General features: G+C 38.2%; 1 protein-coding gene across 33 annotated transcripts in view; it reads right to left on the reverse strand.

Annotated features, from left to right (window-relative positions):
- Positions 1–16,735, reverse strand: part of Ptprd (protein tyrosine phosphatase receptor type D) — a 2,195,185-nt gene that overhangs the window by 33,041 nt on the left and 2,145,409 nt on the right. For all 33 annotated transcript variants that reach the window (XM_075945536.1, XM_075945538.1, XM_075945537.1 and 30 more), the window contains 2 exons: positions 10,596–10,715; positions 9,971–10,125 (listed from right to left, as the gene is read on the reverse strand). In XM_075945536.1, coding sequence (XP_075801651.1) covers positions 9,971–10,125; positions 10,596–10,715 — 275 coding nt within the window. The remainder of the gene's footprint in view (positions 1–9,970; positions 10,126–10,595; positions 10,716–16,735) is intronic.

Consider the following 16,735-nt stretch of genomic DNA (forward strand, 5'->3'; position numbering starts at 1 on the left):
AAAGCCATTCACGCCACAGGCACCTCAGAAGCTGACAGGTACAGGAAGGATCAGTGGTTTAGCAGTCACGAGGCACCCCTCACCCTGCTAGGTCCTGTGCCCCGAAAGAAGTATTTTAATTTTATTTCTTTACTACATCATCTGTTGGTCTCTACCACAGAGCCCACTTACATATTCAGGGGTTTTTGTTGTTGTTGCTGCTGTTTTGAAACAGGGTTTCTCCGTGTAACAGCCCTGGCTATCTGTCTTCAAACTCACAGAGCTCTCTGCCTCCCAAGTGCTAGGATTAAATGTGTACCTCACCATGCCCAGCCTTTTATTTTTAATTTTCAAGGAGTCTCTATTGACTTTGAAGTCGTTTTATTCATTTCAGCAGGCAGAATTCGGTGCTGAGATTGAACTTCGTAAACATGTGGGTACCTTGCTAATACTACTTATTAAGGCAAAGGGTTTAAACACACTTGTTAAAGATTTGGTTATTTCAGTGAAAACCTTCAGGCTTTTGCCCAGCTAGATTAGGTAGTTTGAGTAAGTGAAAGAATAAAAGTGCTCCCAGAAGATGCGATGTTCAGAATCAAAAGGTTTAAAAGAAATCCAAATCAGCATGTCTGAATGGCTATAACTGTAAGGCATCCTCGATAAAATGAAGAAAAAGTCATTTGCATAATGTTAAAAATACAAGGGCAGATTCTTATCTGTTTTTGTGTAACACGAAATGAGGATTTGGCACATGCCTTCCTATTGGACAATATACCACACACACAGTGCTTATTTTGGTTCCAATGGAAAAATACTATTGACAAATTTCTTTCTTCCCTCCCAACTTTATTCAATAGAGGAGGTAACAACAGCATCTGTTGCACTTGGCTGGAGCCTAGGATGAGGAAATTGTGGCTAATGAGCCTCCCAGGCATATGGACACTAAAAGCTCATGCTCCAGCCATGGCACAGCTAAGTTAGCACTCCAGGGGGAGTGGTAGATACACCAGGCAGTCACTGCACATCACAGCAAGGCTGCCAAGAAAGCATCCATAGTCGTCATTTTGAATGGCCTGGAGCAGTTTCCACAATCATGGCTCTAGGGATGATTACAAAGCAGGATGCACTTGTCTGTCACATCCTTTCCATCTCCTTCTGGCACCCTTCTACCGTGTTTCCTCCCATAGCCATCCAGACAGCCAGGTGTCCTGACCACCCACCCAGGTGTCCAATCCACTCAGCCTGTGGCCACCCATCAGTCTGTCTTTCCATTAGTCATGGTCTTGAAGCCTTGTGATACTAATTAGCTTTAATGCATCCAAATTATACACTTCAACCATCTTGGTGTAAGCCATCGTAACAGCTCTCATTAAACGTATACTTTCTGACTATAGTCTTAATGCATCTAGAAAGAAGTCAGGAGACTCTCTAATCAAATTAATCTAGAAAAACCTGTAAAAGACCTTAATGACGTACTGGGAAGGTACACAGAGTGCGCTAGCAGAGACTTGCCTGGCCATCTATGCTTAGGCTGCTAGCTTTGCTGCGTTTCATTTTGTTTTTCATTTCTGAAATTACAACAAACAGTCCTTGCTTCCAAAACACAAAACCAGGAAGTGGGGATTGATATGTCAGATTCACTGTGAATAATCACATTACTATGTTTTTTTTTTAAATCTGAAAAAGGCCCTTAACCGTGGAAAATTCTGAATTACAAGAAGGTGCACAGGAAATCTTTTTTCAAATGGGTTGAGAGAGGACAAGAGTTAGTAGTACATTTTTTCCTTCCCACAAGGTGACAATCTATAAAAAATTTAGATAATAGTTATGAAGCAAATTAAATTGAGGTTTTTGCTGTTGTTACTTTTGTTTCTTACTGCTGTCATATGGCAGCAAATGAATCCTGTATTTTGGAGTAAGCTTAGGATTCTGCTCCCCTCATCCAACCATGAAGGAAAGTCATGTTACCTCCGATTGATCAGAGTGCAGAGAGGGGCCCAGGGAGCTCAGCAGATAAAGGTCAACAGTGTAGGACTTAAGGGGAGAAACAACTCGATCACAAGCTGCTTCCTCCAGACAGCTGTGTTCTGTTTCTCTGCTGCTTGAATCTGGCCAGAGCCTAACTCACCAGAACGAAGGATCTTTGGGAGCCTCAGCTTCTAGGTCCTGCCTTTCTGATGCCTTTGCTACCAAAACAAAAGGCAAGGCCACCCAGGCTTCAGACCCTCCCACTGCCTGCCAATGACAGGGAGCTCAGGAGAGAGGAACAGAAACCCTGAAACCCCATACCCCACACAAAGCAGCCTGCAGAGCATTGAGAGACATGCTGGCTTGTCAGCCTCCAGTCTTTAGCTGATGGCTGCAGTCAAAATTGGTTAACAGATAGGAATGGCTTACATTTCAAAAGATCGCCAAGTCCTAAGGCACATAGCTGTACGAGAAACAAAAATATGGTTCTAATTTTGAGAATATAATTCAATACTCAAAACCAGCACCAAACAAAACAAAAGCAAAGTAAAAAGCATAGTTTCTCAAAATGACCGCAATTCTCAACATCCCCTCTCAGAAGCGTAAAGGGCTCTTAGCAAGTTGTTTAGTGCTAATCTTCCTGAAGGAGAGGCTCAGTTGATGTGTGCCAAGTTCATCAACCCTACCTAGCTCATCTTTATGCTCTGACACTAAAAACCATCATCTCTTTGAATATCACTGTGCACTGAAAAGAGACTTAACTGTTGACTCTTTCTTGATGGACTGAAGGGGGGAGTAGAGATACTGAGGAAGTGGAATAGGAAGAGAGAACTACTCTGGCCTCTTTCATGAAAGTTTTGAACAATATAAATGAATAGTGTATAAGTATTTTAGGAGAAATATTGTTAGTAAAATTTTGTCATTTGAAAAATAGTGGACTGTTCAGAAATATGTTCTCCCCAAATCAAAGGGAAGAGATTTCAAGAGCCTTAGAGCTTGGGGCAGGGACTGAGAGTATGATTCTCTTACCTTTATTCATTGTATCTGTTATTGTTGGCTGTTTCCTTACAATGAAAAAGGGGGAAGTCTCGAAGTCATACACCACATACCACACTCCTGGGGCTTACTGTTTTGAATTACCGAAATGCTGGCTGTCATACAAAGCATGAAGACAAAGCAATGCAACTGATGTCCTGGCAAGAAAGACTGCATTTATCACCTACAAAGAACATGGCCCTTAAAGGAAGCCACCTTGGGGGGCTAAAGATTTATTGCAGCAATTCTGCCATGGTACAAAAATATTTCTGGAACTCTTTCTTGGCAGTAAAGTGCCTATGGCGTGTTCCTTTGAACTCACTAATAATGGGACATCTTTGTCCTTAAGGGTGACTTTTTCATTTTCTGTGACAAGAGCTGCCAAGAACTTGGTTTGTGTGCTGATGACAGTTGAGCCATTGGTCAAGTCTTCTGATTATGAGCTAGAAGGCAATTATTTAAGCAGATCTCATAAGAACTTCCCCAAATATTTAGAAGAAAGGTACCAGTCATGAAACTTTTGTAGAAAATGAAAGCATTGGAATTCATTCAACACCTTAAATATGGTAGTGGTTTCTCAGCTGGAGGTGATGTTTTCTTGCAGAGGACATTTGGCAATACTAGAGGACATTTTTAGCAGTCAGAACTGGGGAGAAGTACCCTACTCTCACCTAGTGGGCAAAGTCAAAGGATGTGTTGAATACTTGTCACTGTATTGGAAATCTGTCACAGCAACAGTCATGTGATCTAGGGTGTCAATAGTGCTGGAGATGGGATCCATGGTCTTATGGTAACAATCCACTTTACTGGGTGACTTTTATGGCCGAATACAACCATTATTACATCTGTGCAGTGTTACATGGTCTGCCCATCGAGATGGAGGTATATTTTCTAATACAGTTTCTAAATCACAAATTACTTAGAACTCTATTTTGCTTTCCTGAAAATAAAAACTACTAATATTCAATAATTATTTTATGTAGTGCTAAGATAAAATAATTATAAAATATCAGTAACTACAAACACTTAGTTTTGTTGTTTTGTTTTTTATTGCTGTTGTTTGATTTTTTTTTTTTTTTTGAGAGGTAACCCTGGCTGGCCTGGAGCTTGCTAAAGAGACTAGGGTGGTCTCAAACTCACAAAAGTCTACCTGTCTCTGCCTCAGGTTTTATGCAGAAATATTGATATTTTAAGAACAGGATCTGGGATCCCAGGTTCCACTTAGTGTAATTAACATATTCTATCCTCCTTCTTATCAAGAGATGATGGTATTTTTACAGCCTGGGCTAGCTTCTCCTATTCCTTTATTTACACATGAAAACATATTCTGGCCAGTGGGATGCGAATGAGTGATCCCTGATAAACCTAGCAGGGAGGAATGGAAAAGCAAGAGTCACAAGAAATGACGGCAAGACAGTATTTATGATCAAGCCGCTGAGTTTATTATTTTTCAGAAGCTGTTACATAGCAAATGGGCAAGGGGGAGGGGAGGTGTCACCTCTGCTGGAATTCAGGCCTGGAGATATCCCTAGCAGATAGGTAAATACTGAGGGTCTTTGCTTGTTGACTAACAAAGGAAATGCTAATGTTTTCTAAAAGCCTGGTGCCTGCAGGTCTCACTAGGCTAATGTCCTAGGTCCAGAACTTGCCCTGCAAAGGTGAATATCTTACTTGTGAACTTAAGATGGCCGTAAACAAAATGCAGATCTCAAAATACAGGTCTTTGCTTCCAGCAAAAACAAACTTTCCTGGTTTATGGACAACCTTATTTAATTCTTTCAGCTTGTAAACATCACAAAACTATCGTATTTGGTAAAAATATGGTCTCTTCACAGAAGAAAAAATTATTAGAATGGCGTTCAGAGTGAAAAATTTTAAGTGTTTGACTTAAGTTTTTAACAGACCTAGTAGCTTCTTTGTGTCACAAGGTATTTTGGATGCAATATTTGAAAAGGGTTTGATTTTTGAGAAGGTAATTTTCCTCAATATTCACTTCTTTTTAGGGACAGAAGGTTATGCAGTGAAAAAGACCTAAGTAGTTTCTTGTTTTAGTTGTCATATGCAAAGTTGAAAACTAATACGAAGATTCGCTTTTAGGATTCTTGCCAACACCAAATGTATGATTTTTTTAAAAAAAGTATGTGTACATACATGTGTACATTTTTGTATGTTTACATGTGGGTACACATGTTTATGTAGGTGTATATATGTATGTGGGTTTGGAGTCCAGGGGACAACTTCAAAGTAATCCTCAAAAACGCTGTGCATCTCCTTTGAGACATGACCTCTCCCTGGTCAGTAGGTCACCAATAAGACTAGATTAGCTGATCAGAAAACTTAAAAGAGATCCTTCTGTCTGTACATCCTTCCCTCTGGAACTACAGGTTTACACTCCCGAGTCCTCACAGAGCCTCAGAGCCCAGCATATCCACGTGGATTATGGGGACTGAACACATGTCTTCAGGCTTACATTTTAAGCACTTTACCAATTGAGCCACCCATCATGTGACTTTTAAGCTTGATCACCCTTAGTGGCCTATTTGTGTCGCTAAGACATTATTAATGTTCATCTGGCCTGAGATTTACCTAGTTTTAAATCTGGAATTTGGATTGAATTGAGAATCTCAAAGATTTTCATGACCTTCAGGAGGTGTGTTTTATTATTCTTAAGATTGCTTCATTCAAAAGACAAGTTCAAGGGTGTCATGCCATCTCTCTTCCTGTTTACTCACATAATAAACACATATTTCCTATGAAGAAAATTTATTTTCCTGAAATCAAAATATATAACTAAAGAATATCATGGCTTAAACTTTTATGACTGCTTCAATGATATTATCGTTTCATCTCAAATTCATTTCTAACAAGGACTAAATACTCAAAGGAAATGGGTTCTTATTGTCTTTTAATACAAGAAAATAGAACATATAGATCATTCTTAAGGAGTTTTAAAAATGACTTTGATGCCACTTAGCCATCTGAAACCACCTTTCTTTATACAGGGCCATGAAAGCCAAGATGCTACGACGTTAAGACTTCATCTTAAAGGCATTTAGAACTCCAGTGTGAAGTTCCATGTGTTCTTATCAGCATCATTTGAAGAATCAAATGCTTTCAGGTTTCCATAAGATCAGTCCCAGAGAACTTAGACAACAATGAGGACTCTAAGAGAGACTTACATAGATTTAATCTACATGGGAAGTAGAAAAGGACAAGCTCTCTTGAGTAAATTGGGAGCATGGGGACCTTGGTGGGAGGATTAAAGGGAGGAGGGGAGAGGCAAGGAGGGGAGCAGAGAGCTCAATAAAAATCAATTAAAAAAAAAAGAACAGACTGATGTTATAAGTTGGATTCTCTAATTCAAACCATTAAAATGTCTCTATTACTGAGAAAAAATCTAGAGAAATTACTATTCTAGAAAATACTAAAAAATTTGACAAGTATTCTGGTATTTGGATATATGTCCACATCTAACTATTAACATTTCAGTAGTAGTTCAGCTCTTCTTAGACTTTCAGACTGAGAGTTTTATATGTGTACATACACACTTATATACTAACATAGTGATAATGTAACATTGTCTCACACCGTTAAATCATTTCATGACATTATATTCCATCCCCATAAAGTCCTTACTGCTGTGAACAGTGTTGACACAGTTGACAAATAAAATACAGAGACTAGGGGAAATTCAATAAATTTTTGAAACACAAAACTCGTGGGTAATGAGCAGCCATTCTCCAGAGACAGCAGCACTCCCTCTGAAGAACAGCTATTTCCAGTACCTCTTCCTGCCTGTGAGGCACCAAGCTTTCCCATACTCATATTCTCTCCCTCCGCCCCTCCTTCTTCCATCATTGACTTGCTAACATCATCCTTGTAAATGTTTTTAATACCCAAGCATTATAATTCTTTTCTAAAAATTGCTCTAATTTCTATTTACTCAGTGGCTTTTCCTCCTTACTTCTGGCCTACCCATTAATAAGCAGAGTCACTGATAAAATGTGAATTTTTTGGCTATCCCCAGACCTCTCTTCTATTCTCCTCCACGTTCACTGTTTCTGTTTGTTAGGTTTGTTGTAGTTAGTCTCAGTTATCACTGCTTCTTTTGTAGAGAAAAACACATCTGAGCATACAGTAAGAGAAACCAAATGTGAGGTTCAATATTGAAAGCCAAGAACACTTTGTAACTGCTTGTTACATTATCACGGTGGACAGCTCCCCTTGGTGACTTTAAGACAGTGTCTTCCTGTGTGGAATGTAGTGCTTCCAGACAGGTTCAAACTGACTCTCCTGGGCTCCAATCTAACTAAATGAGCATTTTTATTGAAATGATATTAGTCTGCTGCTCATGGAACCTTCATAACAACGTGCTGTCCCCATTTGCTCTCAGTCATTACTCTTCTCCAAAGCTTTACCACCTGTTTCCATATGTCACCACCTTACAGAAATGGAAGCACGTCTTTAGTTTAAAATTAGTTGTTTAAAAATAATTTATCTATTAGATTTTTAGGTGGGGGTGAATGAGCCCCAGGGGCAGCTGAAGGTTAGAGGACTGATGTGGGAGTGATTTCTTACTAATAAAGAAACTGCCTAGGCCCATTTGATAGGCCAACCCTTAGGTAGGCAGAAAAAACAGAACAGAATGCTGGGAGAAAGAAGCTGAATCAGAGAGTCACCATGATTCTCCCACTCCAGATAGACGCAGGTTAAGATCTTCCCTGGTAAGCCACCTCGTGGGCTACACAGATTATTAGAAATGGGTTAGATCAATATGTAAGAGCTAGCCAATAAGAGGATGGAACTAATGGGCCAGGCAGTGTTTGAAAGAATACAGTTTCTGTGTAATTATTTCAGGTAAAGCTAGCTGGGTGGCGGAACGCAGCCCGCTGCTCCTATTACAACAGAGGACAACTTTGAGGTACCAGTTCTCTCCTTTCACTTTTACATAGGTTCAGGTGATTGAACTAAGCTTGGATGGCAAGTTTGTCAGCCCCAAGATGGTGCTATATTTTAAATGCAATGCACATCATAAAACCACAATGCTTTGGTTCAATAGAAACTTTATAATTGCTTTCTCCTAATTTTTGTTTTTCTTATTTTATAAGTACAATTCTCTTCCTTTTTATTTGAAGGTGTGTGTGTGTGTGTGTGCACTGGTGCATATGTGTGAGGTCTGCTTCTTTTTGCCATAAGGCCTATAAGATCAGCATTTCTCCTTTGAGGTCAACTTTCCTGTTTATCCATCTGGAAATGTTTGGGATACTGCCCATATGATCTTCGTAAGCAAGTTAGTTTGCACCAGGTAGGGATAAAATGTAACCAGCTACATTAGCTGTTCGAAACTTATAAAACGGTTTATACTTCAAAGCACAGAGCATGTTCTAAAACTAACAGCAGGAGACTAAGACTTGGCTTTTACTACCTAAAACTACTTATTCAAATGAATGAAAATGATTTTATGTCTTATTATCATGTAGAGAATGAGAACTGATGTGCAGGTCTTAGAGGTTTCTCTCCTTTATGTGGAAGAGCTAGAACCAGATAAGAAGACAAGGGCTTGAGTCCAGCACTCCAGCAAGCTACTGCTGTTCAACTCAAATCTCTTGATTTCTCACTTATGCGTCTTTTAACCAGACATGAAAATGTTAGGAATATTTTTTTTTAAAGTGATACATGAAGGGGCTTTGGAATTATAAGATATCAGCCAGGAATACAAGTTAGCTCTATTACTGCCTTCTGTTAGGAGAGATACTCTCCCATCCAGACATCTGCAGGCCATTGTTCAGTAGTTACCTTCTTAGGGTGGACAGGCAGGTGAATTTTCCAGGTTTCATTTTTCTCTATGCCCCAAATGATCCCATTCTGAGGGTTCATTATAATACAATATAATATGTAGCCTAAATGATGCTATCAATTGATGACATAATTTATAATTATAATGTACCTATAAAATATATTTATTAATTTATGATAAATAGGATCAAAATGTAGTCTTCTTGCCTATTTATTATAAACTTCCACTTTAGTTTGATTTCCTTGTTCAAGAACATATTTGGATTACTCAGATTATAAGGAACTATTGTGGAATTACATGAACAGATTCATGTAGTGTCACAAGCAGAATACATTCAGCATTAGAGAACATATAGAGTCTACCTAGGCATCTTGAACACTTTATTACTAGAGATATTTGAGAGGAGCTCAGGCATCTGGAAGAGATAAACTGAATATTAAAATACAGGAACACTTACACATACAGACATTGTGTGATTATATAGTGGCTTATAGTCAGAATTAAGTAAAGGTATAAATTATATATTTCAAGAGAAATACAGTTTATCATTTCAATGTACACAATAAAATTTATTCTAAATTGCATGTCTTTTATCAAATACATTTAAAAGATCAAGATGGTGTATTTTTTGTATGTGAACTGATATTAATAATGGATAAATTACATCTGGCTTTATACTAAATCATCCTCCATGAATGTTTGGATGACTGCAGCATTGTGTTCTTCCACATTTTTCCTATGTAATGGAAATGTTGTATCAATCCAGCCCACAAAAGATTGCTAAAAAGTTTATAAAATATTTCTAAAGAACTTTTGACTAGATAGAAAGTAAAATTTAACCCGGATGATAATGTTAACATTTAATATTTTCTGTTTCGTTTATGGTCACATACACACTTAATTTTGTGTTTATTATTTACTTTTGCACCACAGAGAAATCAGGGGGTGGGGTGGGAATGTGGTAGGGAGGACTCGTCCTGCATCCAGAGGCATTATGCCTTTCTATCAAGTCTTTCCTATTGACCTTATTACAGGGCTCAATTAGCAAGAGCCACTTGAATGCAGGTATTTACCATCTCCCAGTATCAACAAGCTGCAAAGAGAACATTTAGCAGAGAACAGTTTGTACTTCTTTTTCTACTCCCGGTCCTTTTGGCTGCAAATAAAGCAAACGCTCTCACTGGTCCTTACCTGCAGTGCACGACCATTGGCCCTGCATCAGGAGGGTTACAGGTTTTGACTCTTCGTAAGAAAGCTAGGAAAGGTGTGGGGTGCTCTGGAACCCCGTGATCCGGCCAGGCGGTAAACTGGAACTGTCTCACTTCCCTCTTCTCACTCGAACCATTCTGTGACAAAGGAATAGAGTCTCAGATGCTGCTTTCTAACCTTAGGTGGCAAGGATGAATTATACTAAATCGTGCTGTCTCAATTCTTTCCTCTTAGAGCACAGCCTTCTAATAAACACTACCTGGAGCCCCAAGTCCTGAGCTCTCCCTAAATGAGCAGTATTTGCTCAGGCAGGTGAACATTTCATGTAAGAATCACTCCGCATCTGGCTGCAAGTGTCAGGAGTGTTCTTGTGTATTCCAAGGGAATAATTAGTTCTTCCATTGGGAAACTTTCTCAGAGCATAGGTTTCACAGTTACTGATAAAACACTAGTCCATGAGGAAAGGGGCTAGGCTGACTGAGAATTCAAGGATGACTTCTTTCTTCTCTGTTGAGAGTGGGACCAAGATTTAGGTAAGACTTCAGGGATTTTGGTTTCTTTAAATAATGGGAGGAACACCAAAGGAGAAAAAAGACAAAGAGCAAACCTTATAAAGTGCAAAGGTCCTGACACAGTATGTGGCCAGCTCCACAGTATCCAGCAGCGTCACTTGGACCAACCCGTGAGTCTCAGTGCCTCTGCTGGGCCAATACTGGTCACACTTCACCTAAAGAAAGAAGTGACACATTCAGGCCAGATGCTCATCAACTCTTCTCTTAGCTTCCCTTTGAGTTGTTGTTGAAGGAAAACAGCTTTTCTGCATTTCATTTCATGTTGATCTTTTTCTGGCATGCATTCTTGTTATCCCCAAATATGTAAATTGCTGCTCTGATGCCAATATAAACCACATTTTAAAAACGGGGAGGAATATTAAGCAGTAACAGATTCAATTTTCTGGAAGAAAAATAAGTTGCAGATTGTTGCTGAATAAAATAAGGAGAGAGATAAATGAAATTTTAGAGTACTTGGGGAAAACACATTTGTTATTGGGTAGACACTATGATTCGCATCAGAAAGATTATACTTAGACATTTAAACTACATGGCTAGATAGCATTCATCTATCAAGATTTTAAAGGCACATACTATTCCTTAACTGACTCTTATAATTTACAAATATGCTTGTTTAAAGGAAACTAGAAATAATTAGAAAAATATATCAAAGTGTAATCCACAAGACAATAAGTGTTTCTTAAAATAGAAGAACAATGGTATTTGTATGCACGACAAATGAAATATGTAGCATCTGTGGGGACAGTAATATCGGGTATTTAAGCATGGTTTTGGAGGGTCATTAAGTCAAAGTGGTTTAAACCGTACAATTCATTTTAGATAAATGGCCTACGATTTCAATGTGGAGTAGAACAAGCCATGTAAGAACCACTCAACCCAATTAGTTAGATGTAACAAAGAATTATTCCAACACTGCAGTAAGCCTCAGATTTACTCTATGTGCCCACTGTGCAGCAAAAAGCACAATAAAAATGACAAAGGCATTATATTTTCTAGTGAGGTCATAGGTCGGAAAATATTTACCCATTCTGCCACAGAGAAAAGAAAAGTGGGAGTGTTGTTTCACTGTGATCAAATGAAATACATCTCTCTAGGTGAAGGAGGAATATGGTGTCCTTTATTTGAAAAGAAATGATTATAAAGTATGGTTTTTGAGCTACAAAGAGGTTATAGTCATTGTTTTCGTAGCTTCTAGTAGTTTTTGGTCTAGTAAACAGAATTATTAGATAATTATTTGCTTTTCAGCTTAATAAAATACTAACAACATTCCGCGAAAGTCACTGCAGTTTGGTTTGCATTGAGTCTGTCCTCTGGCACTAAGGCTGCTTCTGCATAAATACCAGTCCTTCTAAAAGAGACGTTTTTCACCACTAGACGATTTCATTGACAAGAAAAAGGAAGAAGACACTCTACTGTGTCTATCTATTTAGTCTACTGTGTTTATCTATTTAGGATGCAGAAATTAAGTTCACAAGGTTGATTCCACTACCTTTCTCTCACCTATGAGACCACACAAAATCACCTCATGAACTAAGATTCAAATTCTGATAAAAAAATGAGTTGTAATAGTATTAAAATTCTTTATATGTTTTCTACATTCACAGATTAATCTAGCGTTTTTATTTCTATCATAGGCCGCAATTCAAAGAAAAAGCACAAAAGAAAGTTAGTTATTCAAAGAAAAATACTGATGAGCATAGGTTGAACACCTCCATATATCTGACCATTTGTTAAGCCCACACCATATTTGACAAATTTACCAAAATCCTAGATGAAGGGAGGCACATGATTTAAGGAACAATAATCCATGTGGGGGAAAAAACCCCACAAAAATCAAGCCAAAGTCATTTGTTTTTGTTGTTTGAAATTATGAAAAAGACATCAAATTGATATCTTGCTGCAGCAGATAAAATAACTTTGTATGCTCATAGTGTGCATGTGAACAACCATGGTATCAGTGTTCCGGAAGAGGCTTCCCCCAAGCTCAACAGAACAATGGCAGAAAAACATTCCATTGCTGGTCCTCTCTCATACACAGGAAAGCCTTCCTTTCTCACTCATTCTCAGTCTACCTGGCAGAGGATATGGTTTCACAGGATGAAGAGCTGAAATTTAGAGATAAATACTTTAAGGTTTTTATTCTTAGCCCTATACTACATGAGTATTTTCAATTCTAATATCAGTGTGTGCTGCTTGAGATTATGAGAAAATAGATGTTTCAGAGAGATTTACTATTTCTTGCTTATTTTAAGGATTTGGGGTACATCAGTAAGTTATTTTCGAAAGATTTATTTTTTGATACTTTAATGTCATCATTTTCCCCTTTCTATTCTTTCTTCAAACCCTCCCATATATCCCTTCTTGTTCTCTTTTGAATTCATGGTCTCTTTTCTCAAATATCACTGTTACATACATATGTATACATGCATATGTATTTTTTTCCTAAATATATAAATACACTGGCTTGGTCAGTGTAATGTTACTTCTATGCATGTTTTCAGGGCTGACCATCCAATAAGGGTAATTCTCACCCCCTATATAAGAGACCTCTCTTTGCAACAGATGGAGACCATTACAGATAACCACAACCAATCCAAATGCAGAGTTAGGAACCCTGTAACAAAATTCCTAAGCCTAAGGCTCACGGATCATTGCAGATGAAGGGGTGGAAAGATCATAAGAGGATCAGGATGTTTTCTTTGAGACTCTGTCTCCTATCAAAATCAGAAGTTACATCCATAAAGTCTCACCAATACAGCTACCTAAACAAGAACTGAACAAGGATAACAGCAGTAGAAATGGCAAAGTGGACCAGGGAAATCCCATGAGGCCTCAACCTTACATAAACACTGCAGGCAACTAAGGGATGCTGACCGTGGCAGAAACAGTCTTCACCGGGGAAGAATACACAACTTGGTTAATTACTAAGCTACTAATTTGAGATATTTCATTTTTTAACATTGGCAATACTGTTTTCTTCTAAGGACTGCCTTATCTGTGCTCCATAGATTTTAGTGCATCGTGTTTTCATTTTCATCTAATTCTAGGAATTTTCAAATTTCCTCTCTGATTTCTTCCTTCACCAATTGTTCAGTAGTTTGTTCTTTAGTTTCCATATATTTATGTATTTTCAGTGGCTTGTATAACTGTTGATACCCAGCTTTATTTCTCTGTGATCAGAGAGAATGAAGAATATAATCTGAACACTTTATTTTTTTTTATTGAGAATTGCTTTGTGTCTTATATGTAGTCTATTTTGAAGCAAGTTTATGAGCTGCTAGAAGACTGTGTATACTTTCTGGTTTGAGTGGATTATTCTGTAGATATCTATTAGGTTCATTTGATTCATGATGCCATTTTTTTTTAATTTAGAGATTAATATGTTTAGATTTTCCCCCAAACTAATGAATCTCTAGATTATAATGAATCTACAAAAATTAAATCAAGATGCCATAAATAAAAAGATCCATACATCCAGTGACAGCAGTGTTATCCTGACAGTAAACCCAGGCAAAAATTCACCTCTGCCCTGCTGATTTTATGCCAATTTGACATAAGCTATAGATATCTAAGGTTAATCTCAACTGAGAAAATGTCTTTAAAAGATTGGGCTATAGAAATCTTGGAGGGTATTGTCTTAATTAATGATTGATATGGGAAGGCCCAGCTCATTGAGGGTGGTTCCATCCCTGGTTGGTGGTTCTGAGTGTCAAAAGAAATCAGGCTGAGTGAGCCAGGGAGTCCATGTCAGGAAGCAGCATTATTCCATGGCCTCTTATTGAGTTCCTGCCTCTATGTTCCTGTCCTGACTAACCTCAGTGATGCACAGTGATGTGGAAGTGCAAGCAAAATGAACCCTACCTCCCCAAGTTGTTTTTGGTTATGGTTTCATTTCAGTAGTAGTAACCCTAACTAAATTAACTACCCAAAAGAAAATGTCCAATTGAGATAAAAGTCCTGGAGAAAACAGGTAGAGAGGGGACACATCTCAATAGAATGAAGACAATATACAGGAAGCCCATAGTCACCAGAATCCTAAATGGAGAAAAATTCAAATATTTCCACTAAAATCAGAAACAAGACAAGAATGTAAACTCTCTCCATTCCTGCTTAACATTTTAACTAAGGATGCTGGTCCAATTGGATAGTTGCAGGTAGAAGAAAGAAATCTGATCCTTATCTCTCAGCTCTTCAACATAAGACTCAATACCCTGATAAAATAGAGAGTAGAAAATACACTAGAACTCATTGGCACAGGGCGTGATTTCTGGAGAGGACACTGATAGCACAGGCATTAAGATCAAAGATTAACAAATTAGATCCCATAAAATAGAGAAAATCTGTACCAGTTACATATCTGACAGAGGATTCATATTTAGGATATACAAAAAACTCAAAAATTAAAACCAAATTAAAAAATATGGCAAGAATCTAAACAGACAGTTCTCAAAAGATGAAATGCAAATGAAGGAGAAATAGTTTTTGTAATGTTCAACATCCTTAGCAACTAGAGAAATTCAAATTAACTACCTTGAGGCTCCTTCTTACCTCAATCAGAATGCTTATGATTAAAAACAAACAAACAATCAAAAAACTTGAGTACAAATTCTGGCCTCCATATACGGAAAGGGAAATATTTATTCACCACCAGTGGGATTTAAACTATTGGGGCACTACCGAATCAGTGTGATACAGTGTACCACTCTTGGCATATTTCCAAAAGACTTCAAATCCTACTATAGAGGTACCCATGTGCAGTAGATGATGATTAATATAGAGACTCATTATTGATCAGGGTGTAGAGAATAAGAGAGACTAAAATACTCAGCCCTAAACTGGAAAATCTACACCCCCTCTCCATCTATACACAGATTTCAAATAGTGTCTTGAAAGAGGTGGGTGAGAAGATCCGTACGGCAAGAAGCAGATGAATATGAGGAAATGGTGTCTTCTGGTGATAGTAGGGCAGCCGCACATACTAAGTCATAGTGGTTATACTGCATACACAGGACCAGTGAAGACTCAAGCCAAACCACATCTTAGGGAGGTAGGCATGAAGTCCCACTGCTAGCCAATGAGCTACTTGCAGTAGATAGCTGATGGGAGAGGGAGTGTCTATTTTCTCTAAAAGTAAAAATCATGTTAAGTCAACCACACATCCTGAAATACAGCATCAAACTGGACTTGGTGGGTTGAGGAAAAAAGACACAAAATAAGTAGGGAAAGGCTGCATCTGGGAGGAACTAGAGGAAGAGTAGGTAAAGATGTTCAAAACATATACAAACCTCAAAGAACTAATGAAAACAATATTTCAATAAAGGAAATAAGATTCAAAATGTAATCTGCAAGGGAAAGGGTTTCATGGAGGTCCATTAGAAGTAAGCTACTTCCTCAGGCCCAAGAATGAGTTCTGTGTTCTATCTCTTGTGACAGGTAGAAACATGTCATTCTGAACTGTCCCACTGATTGTAACATTACAATATCATACTACTTTTCCATCACCTTAATAGTTAATCCAATTGGCCAACTCATAACCAAGGTACAACAAAATCCAGAGAAAGATCATATGCCTGAAGACACACCGAGGAGATGGGTGGAATAATTTTCCCCTTAATGAGGTAAGTACACACAAGACGCCTCTCCCTTGATAGATGACCACAGAGCCCCCTTACATTTATTAGCTCTACCTCAAAAAATGTAACTTTTCTTTTTTTCTCCTTTCTACTTCTTCTTTGAATATCAACCCAAATCCTAAGCATGTTTTCCCTGACTCTAGACATTCTCACTTTTTTCTCTAAATATTCCTGCTGCTCTCCACTCATGTAGCTGCTCACAGACTTCTCTGGTGCTCAAAATTCATTGTCTTCTGCTTTCTTCTCTATCCTCCTCCACCAAGCAGCGGCTAAGAACTACAGCTTGCCTGCTCTGAGGTTTTCCTCTTAAACTCTAATAAAACCATCCTCAAAATTCAAAACAATACATACTATTTAAATGCATTCAAAACAAAACCTGTTGTTGTTAGGCATATGTGGTAGGCCTTGGTACAGTCAATGGGTTTTAGCACCCTGCTTTGTAGATAGCCTCTCTTGCTAGTTCATGGTCACTTCTATAGACCTTGTCTTAGAAGTGGCACACTGCAGTACCCAATAAACTTTATAAACAGATATGTTGTGGC

Source organism: Microtus pennsylvanicus, chromosome 13 (genome assembly GCF_037038515.1).
Source record: "Microtus pennsylvanicus isolate mMicPen1 chromosome 13, mMicPen1.hap1, whole genome shotgun sequence".
NCBI lineage: Eukaryota > Metazoa > Chordata > Mammalia > Rodentia > Cricetidae > Microtus > Microtus pennsylvanicus.